General features: G+C 45.1%; 1 protein-coding gene across 1 annotated transcript in view; it reads left to right on the plus strand.

Annotated features, from left to right (window-relative positions):
* The window catches only part of WWP2 (WW domain containing E3 ubiquitin protein ligase 2), a 143,589-nt gene that overhangs the window by 50,694 nt on the left and 69,255 nt on the right, over positions 1-23,640 (plus strand). Inside the window, exons 5-6 of the mRNA XM_018062219.1 lie at positions 6,612-6,749; positions 8,733-8,829. Of these exons, the coding sequence (XP_017917708.1) occupies positions 6,612-6,749; positions 8,733-8,829 (235 nt within the window). The remainder of the gene's footprint in view (positions 1-6,611; positions 6,750-8,732; positions 8,830-23,640) is intronic.

Genomic DNA, 23,640 nt, shown 5'->3' on the forward strand with positions numbered 1-23,640 from the left:
CAGATGGAGCAGGGCCGCACAAGATTGAAGGAGGTCAGTGAGCCTCCGATGCTGAATCTGGTTCCAGTTCTGGAACTCGACTTATAACACCCATGTTTTCATCAGCTTTTTGATTTTTGAGCAGTGCCTGAAAAGGTCTGGGGAAGACCTGGTGCAAGAGAAAGGCCCTTTGTGGAGTGCATGGCATGGCTGGAGTGAAACCTGAGGGCCCCAGAGGCGAGGTGGCTAAGGCTGCTATTTATAGCTCAGATTCCAGTATATGTTTTCCAGCCACACTTCTTTCAGCCTCCCCTGTATGCTCGAGTCTGTCACTCAATTAGCTAATGGTTTCTTTAGTCCCATTATGCATTGTAGGGTTCTCCTGGCTCAGGTGTTTTTTTTTTTAAGAGAATAATAGAGTGTTCTGTTCTCAGAGTTTTAATTTTGTAATAGCCTTGCCAATTAAAAAAAACAACAACCCTTTCCCAACTTTTTAACATGCAGTTTTTTCAACATACAAAAGAATGAAAAGAATAACACAGTGAACACCCAGGTGCCCTCCACCAAGAACCAACACTTGCTGCATGTGTTTCACCTCTGTGTGTGAGCCTGTGAGTGTGTGTGCATTTATTTTTTCTCCCTGAACCACTTGAAGGTAAACTGCAGATATCATGACACTTCACTCCAGAAAACTTGTCTCAGTTCAGTTCAGTTCAGTTCAGTCCCTCAGTCGTGTCCGACTCTTTGCAACCCTGTGAATCACAGCATGCCAGGCCTCCCCGTCCATCACCACCTCCCGGAGTTCACCCAAACTCATGTGCATCGAGTTGGTGATGCCCTCCAGCCATCTCATCCTCTGTCATCCCCTTCTCTTCCTGCCCCCAATCCCTCCCAGCATCAGGGTCTTTTCCAATGAGTCAACTCTTCGCATGAGGTGGCCAAAGTATTTTGATTCCAGCTTGTGCTTCTTCCAGCCTACAAAACCATGAGAGTGAGTGCAGATATCATCCTAATTTCTCTTGGATCTCCCAAGAATGAAACCATTCCTAAATACAGACATAGTGCCTTACTGAACCTAAGAAAATAAATGGTAATTAAAGACATCATTCAATATCCAACCTGGATGCGAATTTCTCCAATCGTCCCAAGAATATATTTTTCAAACTAAGACTTAGCCAAAATTCACACAAGACATTTGGTAGTTATGTTCCTTTAAATCCAAGAGTCTTCTTCCTGCCTGTCCCACCTCCCATTTTAAATGTTTTTAATGACATTGGCTTTTCAAGGAGCCTGGGATAGTTGCCCTATAGATGTCCCATATTCTGGGTTAGTCTGATTGCTGTCTTGTGGTATCACTGAATTTGTTCCTCTGTCCCCTTATTTCATGTAATCTGGGAAGGAGATTTAGTGGCCTGATTGGATTCAGGTTAAATGCTTTTGTAAGAAGACTATTTATTTATTTATTTGGCTGCATTGGGTCTTCATTGCTGCCCAGAGACTTTCTCTAGTTGCCCCTCGGCATGTGGGATCTTCCTGGACCAGGGATTGAACCCATGTCCCCTGCTTTGGCAGGTGAATTCTTAACCACTGGACCACCAGGGAAGTCCTATAATAAGACTTTAAAAGTGCTGTTGTGTACTTCATCCTGTAACACGTCAGGAAGCATGTGGGTGTTGGATTGTCTTGCTCTTAGTGATGCTCAGTTCAATTACTTGGTTATAATACTGACAGCCAGAGGTCTCTCTGAAGTGTTTCTCTTTTAGTAAATAAAGCATGAGCGACTTCACTTTGACTTTTCACCTTCATGCATTGGAGAAGGAAATGGCAATCCACTCCAGTGTTCTTGCCTAGAGAATCCCAGGGTTGGGAGAGCCTGGTGGGCTGCCATCTATGGGGTCGCACAGAGTCAGACACGACTGAAGCGACTTAGCAGCAGCAGCAGCAGCAGAGGGTTATGTTCTTAGTTTAAAGGGATCTTCCCTGGGGGCTCAGCATTAAAGAATCTGCCTGCAGTGCCAGAGTCCTGGGTTTGATGCCTGGGTTTGGGAGTTCCCTTGGAGAAGGGAATGGCTATCCATTCCAAAATTCTTGTCTGGAGAATTCCATGGACAGAGGAGCCGGGTGGGCTATAGTCCATGGGGTCGCAAAGAGTTGGACATGACTGAGCGACTAATACTAAAGAGAAAAACCTCCCCCATCACTGGCTCTTTTTGAAAGACAAATGTGTCTCCAAGACTTGTAAGGTAACTTCTGCACCTATGTGTGTATAATGACACTGCTCGACAAGGTGAGCAGGTAATTGAGTTGGCGCCTTGACATGAGCCCAATGGAGAGGAACATGCAGTCTGTGCCCCTGGCTTTGTCAGAAGACCACAGTGGGGGTGGCTGTCAGGAGGTGGAAATTAGCAGCAAGAGACCTTGGGTTCTTCTAGTTTCCTGTCAAATGTTATCATTCCTCCAGGAAGGACGGAGGAAGGTGCCTGCACTCTCTTTGTAAAGTGATGGCCTTTGAGATCCCAAGAAGGGAATTGAGGAGCCCTTCTAGAATGCTTATCCCAGCACATTTCCTACAATGGCATGCCAGACATCTTTAGGAAGTGTCCTAGAAATACGATGGAAGACCATTTGTCCATGTGATGGATATGTGACTGACCTTGGAAGACTTTTGTTGACTCTTTTGCCGAAGCCTGAAAAAGGCTTAGAAAGGTCAGGAGAAGAGTGACTGTACAATGAATGAGTTAGATCAAGAGAAATTTGGACTCTCCAGCCTGAAAACAGGACCATCAACAGGGAGATAATAGGAACTTCCCTGGCAGTCCAGTGGTTAAGACTCCATGCTTCCAGTGCAGAGGGCTCGAGTTTGATCCCTGGTCAGGGAACTAAGATCCCACGTACTGCATGATGTGACCAAAAACAACTTTCTTCTAAATTAAAAATTATTAAAGGAACAACACAACAGGGGCATAATAAAAATGACAGCTTACCAGGAACCTACTAGATACTATTTAATTCTTAACATTTATTCTCTGGAAAGTGTGTTCTTACTCCTCCTGCTTTGCAGGTAGCGAGACTAATGCTCAAGCTGAGTGCTCCAGTCTGCCTGACTGGTACTGTGCTTGAATCCAGTCTGCCTGACTGGTACTGTGCTTGAATCCAGTCTGCCTGACTGGTACTGTGCTTGAATCCAGTCTGCCTGACTGGTGCTTGTCTTAGACCTCTGAGCTCTACTGCCTGCTAGGGACTTATGCCCTGGATCTCAGCATGAAGACTAGGGAGATGCTCCTTGATTAAAAAAAGAAAAAGTAAACATCTATTACCTCATAGTCTCAGTGTGTCAGGTTTTGGGAATGGCTTAGCTGGGCAGTCTGGCCTGGACTCTTCCATGAAGTTGCACTCAGTACCCTGGGTGGGCTGCAATAATCTGAAAGCTAGACTGAGGCTGAAGGGTCCATTTCCAAGGTGGCTCATTTGCATGGCTGGCAAATGATGCTGCTTCAAATGCCTCAGTTCTTTCCCCTCTCTTGGACTTTGTTTTTTAATTGGAGGATAATTGCTTTACAATATTGTGTTGGTTTCTGCCATACGTGAGCACCATCCAGCCAGAGATATGCGTATATCCCCTGCCTCTTGAACTTCCCTCCCACCTCCCACCCCATCCACCTCACCCCGGGTTGTCAGAGAGAACCTGATGTGAGCGCCTGTGTCGTGTAGCACATTTCCAGTGGCTGTTTGTTTTACATGTGGTAATTTATGTTTTTGCATGCTACTCTCTCAGTTTGTCCCACCTTCTCCTTCCCTGACTGAGTCCACAAGTCTGTTCTCTCAGTCTGCGTCTCCACTGTGAAACTGAAAGCGTTACTCAGTCACGTCTGATTCTTTGCAACCCCATGAACTGTAGCCCACCAGGCTTCTCTGTCCTTGATATTCTTCAGGCAAGAATACTGGAGTGGGTAGCCATTCCCTTCTCCAGGGGATCTTCCCAACCCAGGGATCAAACCCAGGTCCTGTATAGCAGGCAGATTCTTTACCATCTGAGCAATTTCCTGCCCTGTAAACAGGCACATCAGTACCATCTTTCTAGATTCTGTATTAGTTCAGTTCAGTTGCTCAGTCATGTCCGACTCTTTGAGACCCCATGAACCACAGCATGCCAGGCCTCCCTGTCCATCACCAACTCCCAGAGTTTACCCAAACTCATGTCCTTCAAGTTGGTGATGTCATCCAACCATCTCATCCTCTGTCGTCTCCTTCTCTTCCTGCCCCCAATCTATGTATGTGTTAATATATGATATTTGTTTTTCTCTTTCTGACTTACTTCACTCTGTGTAATAGGCTCTAGGTTCATTCCCTCATTAGGACTGACTCAAATGTGTTCTTTTTATGGCTGAGTAATATTCTGTTGTATACATGCACCACAACTTCTTTATCCATTTGTTGATGGATATCTAGGTTGCTTCCATGTCCCAGCTATTGTAAATGGTGCTGGAATGGACACTAGAGCACATGCGTCTCTTTCAATTATAGTTTTCTCAGGGTATATGCCCAGTAGTGGAATTGTTGGGTCATATGGCTCTATTCCTAGTTTTTTAAAGGGATCTCCATTCTTGGACTTTTGAAGGAACTAGTTTTCAGGTTACAAGTGTTCTTTTATAGAAATTTAAATAAGTTTTATTTTTGGTGTGCTGGGTCTTCCATGTGGTGTGTGGCTTTCTCTAGCTGCAGCAAGCGGGAGCTCCTCCTCACTGCGGCGCAGGGGCGTCTCATTGCGGGGGTGTATTGTGGAGCACAGGCTCTAGATGCTCTGGCTTCCGTGGTTGTGGCACATAGGCTTAGTCGCTCTGCAGCATGTAAAATCTTCCCTTACCAGGGCTCACCTGCATTGGCAGGCTGGTTCTTAACCACTGTGCCACCAGGGAGGTCCTATAGAAGTATTAAAATATGTATATATTTATTTATTTGGCTGCACAAGGTCTTAGTTGCAACATGTGGGATTTAGTTTCCTGAGCAGAGCGCAAACACTGATCCCCTGCGTTGGGAGCATGGAGTCTTAGTCACTGGACCACAGGGAAGTCCCTCTTGGGTCTTTGAAGGAACTAGTTTTCAGACTACACATGTTCATTTCTAGAAATATTTGAAACTCACCAAACCCCTTAGTGAAACTGATTGAAAACAGACTCAAAAGGATTCAGAGAGATCCATTGCAGGGAAGAAAAGTTAAAGGAAGGGAGAGATGCCTTGAGAGCTCAAAAACCTGAAGGATAACTGATTTCTACCTTAGATCCTTGAATTGATCAAGACTTTTTTTGGGGTCTAAGTTCTTAAAGGACTGTATCTATTTCTTAGAGAGATGCAAGGCAGACTCTTTTTGGTGGGGGGCGGTTGTGTCTAGGAAATGCTCATGGAGATAGTTATTTATACATACCCTGCCTTGTTCTAGAAAACCAGCTCATAATAATACAGTAGCAACTAAGAGATAAAATGAAGTGGTGGTTTGATGGGTAGTGTGGGCACGGAGGGAGGTTGGAATATATGGCATTTTCCTGGTTTGGCTTTGTAAGATGTGGGGAGGCGTGGAAGGACTCTTTGGAAGTTCTCATAAACGCCGCCCTTTCTCGGTAATTATTGAACAGCCTTGAGCTGGAGGCTGTGGATCCCAGGCAGTAACTGGATGGAGGCCATTCCGTGTGGCTGGTCTCAGTGGTGGGGTCGGGTATGTGTGTGCAGCAGTTTTCGGCTCCCCTGGGGTTTGGTGCCTTTGCCTCTTGTTGGCTTGTTCGGTTTCTTCCTTGCCCATAGGGCTGAACTTGCCTCATGTTCTAGGGGCTGGGTAACTCTGAACTGCCCTCTCACCTCAACTCATGGAGCCAGGTGTCCGTTAGTCTCTCCTTATGGAACTCAGCCAGGACAGTGTAATTGGGGGGCTAAGTTGCCCGTACTGAGCTTTTGTTGTAAACTTTTTTTGCCCCTTATTTCAAAGCAAAACATTTCCAGGATTGAAAATTTAAAAACAACTATTTTAGGGCTTCCCTGGTGGTCCAGCGGTTGAGACTCTGTGCTTCCAGTGCAGGGGGGAGTGTGGCGGCGCAGGTTCAATCCCTGGTCAGGGAACTAGATCCTGAATGCCTTGAGGCATGGCCCCCCCAAAAATTAATTTAAAAAACCCAACTTTTTAGCCCAGATAAAAAGTCCCTACAATTGTTTATGTAGAGATGATTCCTGATGACTTTTCCTTAGTGTCTCTTGACCTGTCTAGACTCTTTTCGCTCCCACTCTATACTGGTTGGGGGATGCTGCTTGGAACTGCTTTCTTCCTCTGCATATCATCAATACCTTTTACTCTTTTTTCTCGGTCCTGCAGATATAAGCAAACATATAAGGAATTACCTAGCAAACCTAATGCTCTAAAATGTTTAGAAGAAAAAACAAGCACATCCTTCCCCACCAGCCTGATACAACAGTTAGGCATAGTCCTCCGTGTTCCTTTTTCCATGCCTTCAGACAAGTTTGAAGATGCAATGAAAAACGTTGCCAGGGAAGCCAGAGTTGGTGAAGTGGGAGCTCATAACTTACAGAATCTTAACCTTGGTGTGGGTTTGCGTTTGTCCATCCACATTGCTTTTTGTGTCCAACAGTGGAGAACACACAGCTGACCCTGAACCTGCAGACAGAGAACAAAGGCGGTGTTGTCTCGGGTGGTGAGCTGACAATTTTCCTGGACGGGCCGACTGTTGATCTGGGAAGCGTGCCTAATGGCAGTGCCGTGACGGATGGTGAGTGCCGCCCTGCTCCCCAGGGCTGTGCTGGGACAGGGCAGGGTGGGGCGGGGCAGGGCAGGGCTGAGGAGGTCACCAGAGCTTGGTTCTCTACCAGATATCTGGGTTCAAGTACTGCTTAGCCGGCCCTGACTCTTCTGAGCATTGTGGATCCCAATCATGACATGATTTTTCAAGGACTGCTTTCTGATAAAGGACCAAAATAAATGTCAAGTCTTTGTGAATGAGAACAGAGAGAAACATCTTTTCATCCCACATGAACTTTGGAAAATAAAAGATTTTTATTAAATATTACTTGGGCCGGGTTTTCTTCTTCTCAACCCACTTAAACTCCCTGGGGAGCTTGAGAGTGTCTTTTATGAGATGGTCTTGGTTGGGAGAGGGGAACCATGTGTATCAGAGATTCACACCAGCAACATATAGGCAAGAAGCAGGGAAATCAGAGAGTGGTTCCTGCCTCGTCCTGAATGTGGGCGGTTTGTTTCTTTTCATCTAGTCTGAAATTAGTCACCTTTGGATCTAGCAGGAAATTATTTCATGACGTCTGAGGTCTGAAATGGGTTGGCTCTCTGCATAATTTTTTCTCATTAAATGTGATGTAACTATGGCGCTTTCCAGGCCCCAACCAGGCTTTCCATGGGTGCAGGGGGTGAGATTTGAGTTCTGTCTCAAGGGCATTTGGGTGGAGTCTCAGTGACTGGATGGGCCTTACTGCTACAAATCCTCCCTCAGCTGGGCTGCATGGTGCTTGGGGCACTTTAGGTGCATCTAGAGAACATGTGTCATTCACTCATTCAGCACATATGTCCATAATTGGGCACTGGGTATGTACTAGCTCCTGGACCAGGTGCTGGCCAGATGGCAGGGGTAAAATTCACCTGGTCTCTGCTCCCTAGAGCTTGTGATCTACTTGGCAGGGGCAGGGGATGTTAGACACCAAACGAGTAAATGCACAAATAAGTATATAATCATAACTGACCTGCTATGAAGGAAGAGTGCTGGGTGGTGTGAGGTTCCTCCACTTTAGGGGAATCTCATCTACATTAGGGACCCAGAGAAGGTTTTCTTTGAGGACGCTGAGATTTGCTAGAACATGAGTTTAGGCCGGCCAAGGTGGGGATGTCAGGTGTTGGCGTGGCTGAGTAAGAGGTAGAGGGGTTTCAGGAGCAAAGGCTCTCAGATGGAAGCGAGTGTGGCCTTTCATAGCCATAGGGACGGCCAGTTGGATAGTGAGGAGTGAGAAAAGTAGAGTGGTAGGAGATGAGGCCAGTTGGATCACACAGCCTCCAAGACCTCGATAAAGATTTGGAACCTCAACATAAGAAGCAGAAAGCTGTTGAAGGGTTTTTAATCAGGAGAGTGTCATGATTTGATTTAGATTGGATCTGATCTGACATTATTAAGTTTTTTAAATTTATTTTTTAAATATTTATTTTTTTGGCTGCATCAGGTCTTCATTGTGGCCCACGGGCTCTCTAGTTGTGGGCTTAGTTGTCCTGTGGCATGTAGATCTTAGTTCCCCGACCAGAGATGGAACCCATGTCCCCTGCATTGGAAGATGGATTCTTAACCCCTGAACTGCCAGGGACGTCCCTGATTTGGCTTTTCAAAAGCTCTCTGATTGCAATGTGGAGAGATGCCCCAGTTCCTTGCCCCCACTTGGCATGGCCAGCATCTGGCCTCTGTCTCACGTGGTGTGGTTTCACATAATGTATAAGGCAATGTGCTTGTAAAGTGCCTGAGATGTTCTTGAAGGTCTTGAGGAGGAAGAAGTGTTTCCCGGGTTTGAGCCCCTTTGTTCCTTGGCCCCAATCAGATCTCACCTGGCCATCCCTGTCCTTGTTGGGCTGGCAGCTGCAGCTTAGTGGACACTCGCTGTTCCTCTGGGGTGGAAACACGCAGTTAACGGTGTTGCCGTACCCATATCTCGAACAGAGGTTCTTCTCAATGGTTCTTTCTTATGATGGATCCCTTTTCCAGGTTCGCAGCCACCTTCGAGAGAATCCAGCGGAACAGCCGTCGCTCCAGAGAACCGCCACCAGCCCCCCAGCACAAACTGCTTTGGTGGGAGATCCCGGTAAGACATCCTTCTCCTGCCCTGTGAAGGAGGGGGAGCCAGGAGTTGCTCAGAGCTCCTGAAAACATGTGGGAAAGTGACGAGGAACAGTTTATGTTAGAAACTGTCAGAAATTTCCAGAGAGCTTGTAACTGACTTGCAAGACTTATAAGTATGTCAGTATGGCCCAGAGGGGAATACACAACTCAGGATTCTCAAATGGGTCAGTGGTTCCTTGACAAAGATGGGGATGGACCAAGTTGTTTATTGCTCAGTTGAGCAGAGCTTGACTGCTTTTTGATGATCAGGTACCATGGCCACAGTTATCCTTCCAGGAAATGCAAAGGAACACTTAGAGCAGTGGTTCTTTTTTTTTTCCTTTTTATTTAGGCTTGCTGTGCAAAGATTTTCTCTAATTAATGGCGAGCTGGGGCTGCTCTCCAGTCGCGGTGCGCAGGCTCCTCATTGCGGTGATTTCTCTTGTTGCAGAGCATGGGCCTTAGGGCACACAGGCTTCTGTAGTTGTGGTACACAGGCCTCGCTGCCCCAAGGCCTGTGGGATCCTCCTGGACCAGGGATCAAACCCCTGCGACTTGCATTAGCAGGAAGAGTTCTAACCAGCAGACTACCAGGGAGGTCCTCAGAGCCGTGTTTTTGTGTATGTGACATTTTCTCTCTGCACATTTTTGTTTGTGGGGATGATCCATGATTCCCTTTGGAGTGCTACTTCAGACTTCCTGCACTCAGAGTCTGAGCTGTATTATACTTGTTATATATACATCACAAATGATGTTATTTTTAGACTTAATTTTATTTATTGACATCCCCGTCTTATACCTATGTTAATGGTGCATACTCATCTCCATGGCCACTAAATTCCCAGGCAGGGGAATAGGTTTAAGTATATTAGATGGGGAGGAGTTTTTATTATATATTGTTTATTGTTTCACTGTACAAAATTCCTAGACATTTTGAAGAAATTTTTAGGAAAAGAATCATATGGAATGTAGTTTGTAAACCAGAGAGCAGGTGGATGGTAAAATCTTCCCAAACAAGTCCTGGGGCGTGGGGGAATAATGCTTTAAGAAACAGAGTATATAGCGAGCTGGGGCTACTGTATACCCACAGCATCTGGAAAGACTGCACTGCAGACAGCAATCAGCCTGTCTGGATTTTGTGGTCTTGAGGGCTTGTGAGGTCGTGAAGGCGAGCAGGCGTCAGGAACAAGAGAGGGTTAGACGTTCGGATCTTCCGTCTGTAGCATCATTAGGAGCAGAGGTACCATTTCCCTGTTGTCTCTTCTCCAAGCTTCTGCAGAGCTGTGGCCTCATATCCTGAAGATGGGTCACCTGGTCTATCACGGAAAAGAGAGACTTTAAGTTGGGAAAAATAGCAGGGTCTCACAGGGTGGTGGTTGTTTAGTTGCTCAGTGGTGTCTGACTGTTTGTGACCCCATGGACTGCAGCTCACCAGGCTTCCCTGTCCTTCACTATCTCCCGGACTTTGCTCAAACTCATGTCCATTGAGTTGGTGATGCCATCCAACCATCTGATCTCTGTTGTCCCCTTCTCCTCCTGCCTTCAGTCTTTCCCATCATCAGGGTCTTTTCCAGTAAGTTAGTTCTTCACATCAGGTGGCCAGAATATTGGAGCTTCAACTTTAGCATCAGTCCTTCCAATGAATATTCAGGATTGATTTCCTTTAGGATTGACTAGTTTGATGTCCTTGCTGCCCAAGGGACTCTCAAGAATCTTCTCCAGCACCACAATCTGAAAGCATCAATTCTTCAGCATTCAGCCTTCTTTATAGTCCCAACTCTTACATCCATACATGACTACTGGAGTCTCACAGGGTCAAGTACCAACAATACAACTGGCAAATCTTGTATGAACATTGGCACCCAGAGCTAGAAAAACAGAATCTCTTCAGTGATGAGTGGCTGGTGGAGAGGAACACCTCAGGTGCTCACTGTGAGAATGCTGCCTCTCAGCCCTGGTGCTTGTCACTGCCATCTTGGTCTTTGAGCTGACTTGGAAAATTTGTGTCAAGCACAACTGATGTCACTTAATTTGGGGCTGGAGGAAGGCAGTGTTCAGCTCTTAACAGGTTCGGACTTAAGTTCTTGAGCTATTTGTTGCTCTCTGAGGTTCTCTGATTGGTAGACCTTCAAACTCACATATCTAGATAGCCTTCTTTGTGCTCTTGTTTGTGTTGAGGGTTTTTGGTTGTTAGAGCAGTAGCCAGACTTCAACAGAAAATCAGTCGCAACTTTGCCCACAACACACAGTGGACATTCACTGGTAGTTAATTGTCAGTGGACAGAGTGCTTACAGGTAACTGAAGCCATGTGGGAGCCTCCTCTATCCGCCTGGCTACTGCTGGATTTTCCATGTGTGGTCTGTGAATTTTCACAGGCCTCTGCCATCTAGGTATTCGTTGTATGTTCGCATGGAACCCGCTGCCATTTGGTGGCGAACACTTGGATGTGTGGCCTTTATGAAGTCACCGTGCGCACAGGGAGTGGCAGGGTGGTCTACTGGATGAGTGTGAGGCTCTGGTAGCAGATGGAGACGGAATCCTGACCTGTCATTGACTTGCTATACATTATTGGGCAAGTCATCAAACTTCTCAGCCCCTTAGTCTTTTCAGGTGTAAAATGGGGGTATCGCCTGCCTCACAGGATCACTGCAGGAATTAATTAGGATGAGTTAGGTGGCTCAGATGGTAAAGAACCTGTCTGTAATGCAGGAGACCCGTGTTCAACCCCTGGGTTGGGAAGATCCCCTGGAGAAGGGAATGTCTACTCACTCCAGCATTCTTGCTGGAGAATCCCATGGACAGAGGAGCCTGGCGGGTTATAGTCCATGGGGTCAGGAAGAGTCAGACATAATTGAGTGACTAACACACAGTAACACCTGAGGGCCTTGCACACAGGCATTGCGCAGTAAAGGTGGCCAGGACTTGCATCTGGAGACTGTCTTTCACGCCCCACTTCCCCACCCGCAAACCTGGGACGTAACGCATGATGAAGCATTCCTGTCCAGGAGTCTGTAGTTAGGAGGGTGATGAATCAAACCTTCAGGACTCAGGGACAATCCTCCACTGTCCTTGGTTTCCTGTGGCAGAGAGAATGACGGGCTTCGGCCCGCCGCCTCCCAGACTAAATATTTAGCTTTCGCCGTCTGAAAGGGTAGGTTTTTCTTGGACTTGGGTGCTGTTCTCCATGATCAAAGGTGCTCTGATGTGCCCATGGAGGTGAAGATTGCAGTGTGAAAGCAGCCTTTTCCTATCCTGCCCCTGCTTTATAAAGCTACAGAACTGGAACCGTGTAAGAGCTGTATCTTAAGGATTCATTTCCCCAAGTTCATCCAGCAACATTTCCAGGTGCTTGCTGAACAGGACCTCATAGCGCTGTCTCCTAGTGGGATCTTTCCCACTCGTTACAGGTCACCAGGTAGAACATCTTTAGTTATTTTGCCATTTGGGTTGCCACATGGAAGCCAGCACGGTGTCACCGCCCATGGCATAAAGTTATTAGCAGACCAACCACCTTAGGATCCACTCAGTGGGTCTGGTTGAGTAAAGAAAGAGTTAATATCACACACTGTTGTATAGTCTTGCAACGAAATGCTGTCTGGTAGCAAAAAAATGGGGAATAGAAAGTTAATATCAATGTCTTGGAATCTCAGAAACATAATGTTGAACAAGAGCTTCAGATGACAGAAAAAATATATAGTATAATGTCATTTATATAAAGTTTAAAAATGTAAAATGAAACCATGTGTATATATATATATTTTTATGGATACCTTTGTGGGTGGTAAAACTGTAGAAAACAGAAGGGAATCATTAACCCTGAATTCAGGAGGATGGTTGTCACTAGTGGGTGGGTTTAATGAAGAAAGAGCACAATGAAAGCTTCTGGGTACTGGGAATGCTATTTCTTAGCCCAGGGTTTTTTTTTCTTTAACTGAATATTTAATATATTCTTTCATTTGCATGATATATTTCAAAATATAGAAACTATCATCTACCAATCTAGGTAAGCTGAATAGGGATGGTGTTCGGTAGCAGAGATTGTTGTCTACCGCTGAGGCAGATAGGTTTCAGAACTTTGGGTTTCTCCAGGCTGGATGACGAGCACTCGTTTCTCTTCCGCTCTGTTCATCTTTACAGCAGTGGAACTGGTGATTCTAAGACGATGCTCCGTGCTGGCCTTGGTGGCTGCGCTTCCGCCACTTAGAGATATCAGGTGGGAGAATGTCATCTGGGCCTTGGGAACAGGATCCAGATGAAAGCTGGCCACTGCCAGACCGTGTGTCAGAATAGCAGTAATCTTGGTGGCCCGAGAGGGCCAGTCTGGTGCCATTTTGTGCGTGGAGTGGGGGCCGTTGCGTGGGGTGCCCAGAGCTCTGTCTGCGCGTGTGAGGGACTGTGTGTCAGAATAGCAGTAATCTTGGTGGCCCGAGAGGGCCAGTCTCGTGCCATTTTGTGCGTGGAGTGGGGACTGTTGCATGGGGTGCCCAGGGCTCTGTCTGTGCGTGCACTGTCCCGGCCTGCGTCCTCAGCCCGTGTTCCCTGTTCAGTGTTGCGGAGCCCCCGGGAGAGTGTGTGCTAGTTGGCACTGGGAAGGCCTTCCACACCCTCCAATAATCCCCCAGTGTTTGTTTTATTTTGCTGGAATGAGGGCTGACTTGGGAACCGTGCCTAAGTCAATTCAGGTTCTGCAGATCTCCTGTGTGCCTGGTGTCGTGCACACATTGCCTTGCACGAGGCTTGCCAGAAGCACGGTGTCTGCGTTCACATGCAGTCTTCATGACATATGCAATGAATGTGAAGTTTCACACCATGGGAGGCTCTGAGAGAGAAGAGATGAGTGTGTGGGGAGGAAGACACGAGGAGAAGGAGGGCGGAAGTTTGCAGAGAGACTTGTCCAGCGTCCAAGGGTTCAGTACAGTGGCTTAGGGGCTAACGTTGGTAACTAGAGAAGCTAACAGTGGGGTGAGCATGGAGGGAAAAAGAACCCAGCAGGGGAATCCCCGATGGTACTGGCAGACCTCTTTAGAGATACCGTCAGGTGAGAAATAGTTGGGAAATTCCAGACTGAAGGTGGAAAGCCAGAGCATTGGAATCCCTCTGTGGTTTGCTGATTCTTCATCACCTGTGATTTCACCCCCTCCTCCTTGGCTATTACATGAAAGCAGGGAGTTAAGGTGGTGTCAACTGATGGGTGAAACCATCATAGGACTGTCTGTGAACTATGCTGTTGCTCCAAGCACAGATTTAAGATTCCTTCTGACTTGCAGACAGAAAAGGATAAATATCCTTTGACATCTCTTATATGCAGAATCTAAAAAGAAATGATATGAATAAACTTAGAGAACAGAAAGAGATTCAGACTTAGAGAATGAACTTATGGTAGTGGGGAGGTGGGAGGGAAGAGAGAGATAGGGAGTTTGGGATGGGTGTGGACATACTGCTATATTTAAAATGGATAACCAAGACGGACCTACTGTATGGCACATGGACCTCAGTTGAATGTTATGTGGCAGCTTGGATGGGAGGGGAGTTTGGGGAAGAATGGATACATGTATATGTATGGCTGACTCCCTTCACTGTTCTTCTGAAACTATCACAATGTTGTCAATCCTTAATTGGCTATACCCCAAAACAAAACAAAAAATTAAAAAAAAAAAAGATGAGAAAAGATTTCTTCCAACTTGAACAACTAGCTCCTCTGTCTAGAATCCCTATAGATTTCCCATCGTCCTTCAGGGAAATGGTATGAGCAAATGGGAGAATGTGTTGAATTTGATTTTGGGTTCATAGAGGTTTTCACTTATAGGCCTGAAATCTGTGAAAGAGATCTTGGTTAAGAAGATACAGGGGCTTAAATAATTAATTTGTCTTTATTACATACTATATACATATTTATTGTAAGAATATGTGTGAATGTACACGAGTGTGCATGAGCATGTTTGTGTGTGTATTTGGTGTGAAGGGCTGGAGGCCTCTGTTCCCCATCAGCCATCAGTATTGGACCGTGTTGGTCAGAATCTGCATTTTAACAAGCTCCCACACAGTTCTTTGACACGTGAGTTCATACCTTCCTAGACAGAGTTTTCACCCACCCTCCTCTCCTCTCTCTCTTTTATCCTGCTCTGATGAAAGCATATCAGATTTATTGACTCCCTTGCCTTGGCATTAGTAATCTCTGGAGATTTAAAAGCCCTAATCTCAGAGACATGGAAAGGCCCAAGGTCTCTGTTGAGCTCTAAATAGCTCATCAGCTGTGTCTGCAGACAGCCTAGCCCAGAAAGGAACTCCACCGAGCGCGAGGCTGCTGGGAACACTGCTGGAAGTCCCTGGGGGACCAGCGACGGCCGGGAAGCAAAGCTAATGGGAGCAAGAGGCAGGTGGGAGCTGAGCCTCCGGTGCGGGGCCGCTCTCTGTCATTGCTGCCCACTGCCGCCGGTCCCACCACGGAGATGGCTAACGGTGCTTGATTTGGAATTGCAGTTAGTTAAATCTGGCCATGCTGTGCCACTTGAGGACGTTAGTTCCCCAGCCAGGGACTGAACCTGGGGCCCCAGCAGTGAAAGTACCGATTCCTAACCACTGACCACCAGGGAAGTCCCTTCAGCCTGCAGTGATGTGGCGATGTCACCCTGTCAGCGTGCCACTGATCCAAATGTCTTTATGGTCTCCATTCAGGTCTCCCGCCCAATAACTTCTACTTAAAATCTAGCTGTAGGCTCATTACAATTGCTAGGGAAGAGATAGGAGCAAGAAAAGGAATATGAGTAATTTGTTTACTCGTATGGTAATAACTGAGACCCGGTTCCTGCACAGAAGGAGCTTGCAGGGCTCTCTTCTGAGTAGATGGTATGTAAGGAATAGGGTTGACACCATGGACAAGAGCTACCCTGCATTCCCAAAGCCGCACATTGAAAAGTCATCATCGAGATGAAGTACACATTTATTTATATGTTAATTTATTAATTCTGCACTGATTAAAATTATGCATTATGGTACTTTTTCTGTTTTAGGGTTTTATTTTTGTTTTTTTGGCTGTGCCACGTGGCTTGTGGGATCAAGGATTGAGCTCAGGTTTATGGCAGTGGAAGCACAGAGTCTTAACCACTAGACCAGCAGGGAATTCCCTACTGAATGTTTGTTTATTCAGATTCGTTTTATCTCATTGGTCTTTATTGGAGGCAGTTTTTGCTGGAGGCAGTATTTGTTCCACAAACATGAATGCCAGGCTGTGAGCTGGGTTGTAGATAAAAAGATAAAAAAGTCATGGCCCTTGACGTTGAGGACTGGCATCTGGTGGGAGACAGAGTTGACAGTTCCAGTGTAGTGCGATGGACCCCATAGTGGTGGTGAGCGAAGCTAGTGGAAAGTTTACCTAAATCTACCAGGGGATAATAGGGGAAGACTTCACACGTTTGATCTGTATTTTGAAGGCGTTTGCAGACCAGTGAAGTGGGGGAAAGGGAAGTCACTCAGGCTGAGGGAACAGCGTCAGCAAAGGCAATTGAGAACAAGAGAACTTGGCACATTTGGACATATTAGTCATTTGGTAATGTTGACACAAGATATTCAGGATGATAGCTGAAGCCAGCCATGGTCTGCAGGTCAAATCCAGGCTGCCACTTGTTTGTTTGTTTAGAGCAGTGTTTGGTTCACAGCAACACTGAGCAGCAAAGTACAGAGATTTCCTGCCTACCACATACACACAGCCTCCCGCAGTGGGGAGCGTGCCGTCAGCATCCCACACTAGAGTGGTTTGTGTTCAACAGTTGTTGAACCTACATTGACATATCATCATCCCAAATGATAATGAGAGACTTTATCTCCCAGTGTCCATAGTGTATATTAGGGTTCACTCTTGGTGGTGTGTACTTTATGATTTTGACACATGTATAGTGACATGCATCCACCATTATAGCATTATACAAAATAGTTTCAGTGCTCTAAAGATCTCCTGTATTCTGTTAACCATTGATCTTTTTACTGTCTATATAGTTTTGCCTTTTCTAGAATGTCATCTAACTGGAATCATAAAATTTGTAGCTCAGATTGTAGCCCTTCACTTAGTAGTATGCATCTGAGATTCCTCTGTGTCTCTTCATGGTTTGATAGCTCATTTGTTTTTTAGAACTAAATAATATTTCTGGTCCCATCACTTCATGGCAAATAGATGGGGAAACAATGGAAACAGTGACAAACTTTATTGTTTGGGGCTCCAAAATCACTGCAGATGGTGACTGCTGCCATGAAATTAAAAGATGCTTGCTCCTTGGAAAAAAGTTATGAACAACCTAGATAGCATATTAAAAAGCAGAGACATTATTTTGCCAGCAAAGGTCCATCTAGTCAAAGCTTTGATTTTTCCAGTAGTCATGTATGGATGTGAGAGCTGGACTATAAAGAAAGCTGAGTGCCGAAGAATTGATGCTTTTGAACTGTGGTGTTGGAGAAGACTCTTGAGAGTCCCTTGAACTCTTGCAAGGAGATCCAACCAGTCCATCCTAAAGGAAATCAGTCCTGAATATTCATTGGAAGGACTGATGCTGAAGCTGAAGCTGCAATACTTTGGCTACCTTATGTGAAGAACTGACTCATTTGAAAAGACCCTGATGCTGGGAAAGATTGAAGGTGGGAGGAGAAGGGGACGGCAGAGGATGAGAGGTTGGATGGTATCACTGACTCGATCGACATGAGTTTGAGTAAACTCCAGAAGTTGGTGATGGACAAGGAGGCCTGGCATGCCACATGCAGTCCACGGGATTGCAAAGAGTTGGACACGACTGAGCGACTGAACTGAATTGACTGAAATAATATTTCATATTCTGGACATACCACAGTTTATTTATCCATTCACATACTGAGGGTCATCTTGGTTGTTTCCGAGTTTTGACAATTTTGAACAAAGCTACTGTAGACAGCCCTGTGCAAATTTTTATGTGGACATGTTTTCAACTCCTTTGGATAAATACAAAGGAGAGCAATTGCTAGGTTGTATGGGAAGAGCAAAAGAGTACTTTTAGTTTTGTAACAAATTGCCAAGTTGTCTTCCAAAATGGCTATACCATTTATATCCCCACCAGCAACAGATGAGAGTTCCTGTTGCTCCACGTCCTCACCAGCGTTTGGTATTGTCAGTGTTCTAGATTTTGGCCTTTCTAATAGGCCTGTCGTGGAGTCTCATTTGCATTTCCCTAATGACATACGATGTAGGGCACCTTTTCATATACTCATTTGCCATCTATATATCTTTTTTGGTGAGGTGTTTGTTCAGGCCTTTTGCCCGTTTTTTAAATCAGGTTTTTCCTTTCCTTGTTGAGTTTTAAGAGTTCTTTGTATATTTTGGATAACAGTCTTTTATCAAGGTATGTTTTTCAAATATTTTCTTCCAGTCTGAGTCTTGTCTTCTTATTCTCTTGACCACTTCTTTTTGTAAATAAAATTTTATTTGAATACAGCACATACTCATTCATTTGGGCTTCCCAGGTGACACTAGTGGTAAAGAACCCGCCTGCTAATGCAGGAAACACAGGTTCGGTCCCTGGGTTGGGAAGATCCCCTGGAGAAGGAAATAGCAACCCACTCCAGTATTCCTGCCTGGGAAATCCCATGGACAGAGGAGCCTGGTGGGCTACAGTCTGTGGGGTTGCAAAAGAGTTGGACATGACTTAGCAACTAAAACAACAAACTGCTTCCAGAACCTAGCTGCCTTGTTGTTGGAGAGTCTGCTAGCCCTTGGAGTGAAGGGGTAGGAGAAGGGACACAGGAGAAGGCAGAAGAAGGTAGGAATGTCTTGACACAGTGGAGGCCAAGGCTAGACTCAGGGACCTAGAGGATTCCTAGATTCAGGTCCCTAGGACCTAGGGATCAGGAGGATTGCTGTGGGAACTGGAGAGAGAGGAGTGGAGGACTAGCGGCAGGTGGTGACTCCATTGCAGCATGCAAACACTTGGTTGCAGCATGTGGGATCTAGCTCCTGGACCAGGGCTCAGATCTGGGGCGCTTGCATTGGGAGTGTGGAGTCTTAGTGACTGGACCACCAGGGAAGTCTGAAGCTGTCACTTTAAAATGACTTCCTCCATAATGGTCGTATTAGTGCTTAGCCGGCTCTGTGGAACAGTGGTACTGAGTGACTCTGGGGCAGAGTCATTCCTCTCAAAGTGTATCCATAGGAGGAGAACACAAGCCAAACCTAGGAGATGCAGAGGACCACAAAGTGTATTCCTGACATTGAACAGTGGTACCAGTATAAGGGTCTCCATGATTTAGGGGGCAGGGGTGAAATTTCTACTTTAACGAGACCTGTATCTGGATTCTAGGACTTCTCAGTCCTAGAAAACTGTAATTGAAAGGGCAAGAGTTAGGACTTCCCTGGTAGTCCTATGGCTAAGAGTCCACACTCCCAATGCAGTAGTCTGATCAGGGAACTAGAACCTGCATTCTGCAACTAAGACCTGGAGTACCCAGATAAATAAATAATTAAAAAAAAAGGAAAAGACAACGGAAGGGAAAATGTTTAGAGAGAAGTCAGTAAAGAGTATGGATCTCAGAGAAAAGACTTGAGTCACAGGAACTAGCGCAGTTTGGGTATGTGATGATCAGAGATCGGAACAGAACTGACTGGAAATGCTTTGGACAGATGTGGATGGTGGGGAAAAGGACTGCTGAAGCCATGGTGTTTGTGGCTGTGGTTTGGTGTGATGAGGTTAGACGTTTCCTTTAGGAGTCTGTTGGCCCTGCTTGGCTCCTTTCGAAAGCGCCAAGGTCTGTGGAAGTGGAGATTTAGGGTTTGGTTTAGCGACTGCCTTTATGATGGCATACTCAATAACCTAAATAGAACGACTTTTTTATACACTGGAACAATTCTATATTTAGGTTTTTCACTTTGCATTAGGTAAAAATAGTTACAGAACTAAAGCGCAGAACACATCACAGGATTTCCTGAAGTTGTTATGTACCCATACCTATTGAAAATATAGCGAAAATACTAGTCTCAATATTCTGAGTCTCCTATCCTTATTCCTATTTATGTGTTAGTTCACTTCATTCTGGCATCTGCCCCCTACCATTCTGCCAAAATTACAGCCGCAAAGGCCCAGCTGACCTTGTCTGCAGGTTTGATCTTGTGGACTTGTTACATAGCAATAGGATGCACTATGAAATAATGCAGTTGAGAGAGGTATGGTTAAGAAGGCGACCTGTAAGCAAAGCCTTGAAGAAGGTGAGGGATTTCTCCATGAGGCTCTCTCGTCAGGGAAGACTTTGGGCAGAGGAGTGGCTCTTGCCAAGGAACTCAGTTGGGAGTGGGCCTTTGGAGTTGAAGGAGGCCAGTCTGGCTGGAGTGGAGGGAATGATGGGAAAATAGGAGGAGGTGATGGCAGTTAATAGGTGGGGCCAGGTTGTATCCAAGAATTTCTGCTTTGTGTATTTAAAGGTTTTATTCTTGGACCCACTATACAAGTTTGAAATATGTCTTATGGGTGAATTGAAATTTTTATCTTGTGATCCTCTCTTTTTCTAGCATCGTTAAAATTTTATTTGTTCTGGGCAATAAAAAGGAACAGCGTTAAACAACATGGATGACTCTCAAAAGAATTATGCTAAATGCAAGAAGCCAGATATATAAAAGACTTCCTTGGCAGTCCAGTGGTTAGGAGTCCACGCTCTCACTACCTGGAAAGTGAAAGAGAAAGTGAAAGTCGCTCAGTCGTGTCTGACTCTTTGCGACCCCATGGACTATACGGTCCACGGAATTCTCCAGCCCAGAATACTGGAGTGGATAGCCTTTCCCTTCTCCAAGGGATCTTCCCGACCCAGAAATTAACTGGGGTCTCCTGCATTGCAGGTGGATTCTTTACCAACTGAGCTATCAGGGAAGCCTTACTGCCTGGGGCCAGGGTCAATTCCTGGTTGGGGAACTAAGATCCTGCAAGCCAGGTGGTGGGGTCAAAAGTAAATAAATAAGTAAAATAAAATGATTAAGATGGTAAATTAAAGAAAAGCCAGACACAAAAGGCTACATTCTATGTGATTCCATTTATATAACTTTGTGGAAGAGGCAAAATGATTGGGACAGAAATCCTGTTAGCAATTGTTGGGAATTGAGGGGAAGGATTGACTACCAAGGGCACCAAGAAATTTTGGGGGGCAGTGTAAGTATTTTATATCTTGATCGTGGTGATGATAACACGGTTGTATATGCTGGTAAAAGTCATTTAACTCTACCCTTGAAAGGGAGTGAATTTTACTATATGTAAATTATGCCTGAGTTTTAAAAATCATTTAAAAAGTTTGTTTAGTTTTGTATTTGCATAACTTCCCCAGCTTCCTTTTGTTTTGTATTTTCTTGTCATGTTTTCTGCATCCATTTAGTTTCCACATTTTTGGTGCTTATATATTAGATAGTGTTGCTCGAAACATCATTGAACTGGATTTTTAACAAACCGTGCAAGGAGGGTGGCAAGTTGGAAGAACTAGATGAAGGGCACTAAGAGATGTAGACTTCTGGTTATAGAATAAATAAGTCATGAGAATATAATGTACAGTGTGGAGAATATGGGCAATAATTTTGTGTTCACTTTGGTGGCAGATGATTCCTAGACTTTATATACATCGGTTCAGAATGTATATAAATGTTGGATGACTTATGTTGTATACCTGAAACTAATACAGTTTGTATGTCAGCAATACTTCAGTTAAAAAAAAAAAAGATTGAAAAACAAACCCAAACCAGTATAATACCTTGTATCTTTAAACTGTCATGGCTGGTCCATTTGTTTCTGTGATTCATGATGTCTTTTCATCCTCTTGCCTTTTAAGTTGCTGTCTGTTCTGCTTTCTTTGCCTCTCTTTGCTAAGCTAACTAGCCACTCTAAGCCTGTGTTTGGCCTGCCTTTTCTTTGTCTTTATGAGTTGAAGGTATCTTTGGCTCACGGATTATTTGATAATGGAGTGTGAAATTCTGCACCTAACAGCGTAGAGAGAACAAGAATTTCTTCCCTGGCCCCCTCTCTGAAGATTTTCTGTTTGGACTGGGACTTCTCTTGGACTTTCATGGCACGTCTATGTGTCGGGTCTATTTTGTGTGCTCATAAATGGCCTTTGAAGGTACAGCTTTCAAATGAGAAATTGACAACAATTTTTAACATGAGATTAGTGAAAGTCTAGAGTGGGAGATGGTGTGAATCACTACTGTTTGGTGAAGGAGAAGGGGAGATGAACTATGGTTGGTTTTGTTCTTTCTCTTTAAAGTTTTTCCCTTTAAAAAAGGTAAGCAAAACCTTTATTTGAAATCACACCCTACAGTTTTGCTTTACATGTAGAGAAGAATGATGAAATGGGGACTCCTGAGGAGTTGGTTTTTTTCTCTCCCATCTATAGCACTCTTGTTTTGAAGGTGAGGAGGGGTACAGGGGGAGTTCTCAGCCAAACTCATCTGGGCCTTATGCATCTTTGTGTCCCCACCAGGGCCCGGAATAGTGCTCGGCTGCACGTAGCAGCAGCTCAGTGAATCCTTGTTGAGTTGAAAGAGTCTTGTGTTCCTGCTTCTCACTTGCCAGGACTTCAGGGTGGGTCTTGCTACCAGTTTACATTCCTTGGCACCTCGACTCCCTGAGAAGTGATGGTTTCAGGGGCACAGGGTACAGGGGAGACTTTTTATCAGGACAGCCTTGTCTTTCTAAAGCTTAGCGAGACCGCCAAGAGGGTGGTGGATTCCCCCTGTTTTTTTTTTTTTTCTGGCTGCAGCATGCAGGATCCTGGTTCTCCAACCAGTGCTCCAGCCCACGCACCCTGCAGTAGAAGCATGGAGTCCCAACCTCCGGACCACCAGGGAAGTCTCTGCTCCTCCTGTTTTATTTATTCTTCATGATTGATACTTCCACTTTGAACTTTTTTCTTGGATTGTTCTTTTCAAGTCCTTACAACTTCGATGGTTAGCACTGGAATCAGAGATAAGCTGACACATAAATACGTCTTATTTGGAAAAAGCATGTGTAGTAACGTCCATGTTCCTGAACTCTACCAGGAGAGAGTGTTACTTACTGACCCTCTGAGAACAGCGATGTCCCACATATAGATAACTATTCACATCCCCAACTGATGATTGAAATGTCAAGAGTGTGTGTCTCATGAAGGATATTTGGATCACAGAAATGGCACCCCTGTGAGATGAGCACTGATTCCACAGGGCATTGCCATCTCTCTTTAAGACCTCCAACTTGAGTAAGGCCACGTGCTCAGCAGAAATTCAGGCTGTGTGATATGTCATCACAGTCCCTGGTTTTATGCATTGAGGTGGGGTGTCTTTGGGAGAAGGGGCATTTTAGAAAATATTCCTGCCATAGAAGGTATCTCTTAATCCCCATGTTCAATCACTTGCCTAGTCTTTACCTGTTGGAGAATGCTTGAAAACTATAGCTAGAACAACAAAAACAACAAAACTATGATAAATAAAATTTGGTTGGATGTGGAGACTGTCTTGCAGTTTTAGTATATGTGGCACACAAGAAACTGTAATGATATGATTTTTATTTGTAGACCTTGGTTTGCAGACTAGAGAATGTTCTTACGTGATGTTGAGGGCTAACCTTTTTGGAAGACACTAGCTGTGACACTTCTCAATACCTACTACCTTGTGGATTCCGTCTCTTGGCAGAGATTCCATTCTTTAAAGAGGTGGTTGGAGACAGGGAGGTGAGGAGTGACTGGATTGCCAGGAACATGGGAAATATTAGAGGTTACAGGCCCAAGAGTGCTTTTGTACTTGAGAGGTTGCGTCTTTTATTCATTCAGCAAATG

The sequence above is a fragment of the Capra hircus genome, chromosome 18 (assembly GCF_001704415.2).
Source record: "Capra hircus breed San Clemente chromosome 18, ASM170441v1, whole genome shotgun sequence".
NCBI lineage: Eukaryota > Metazoa > Chordata > Mammalia > Artiodactyla > Bovidae > Capra > Capra hircus.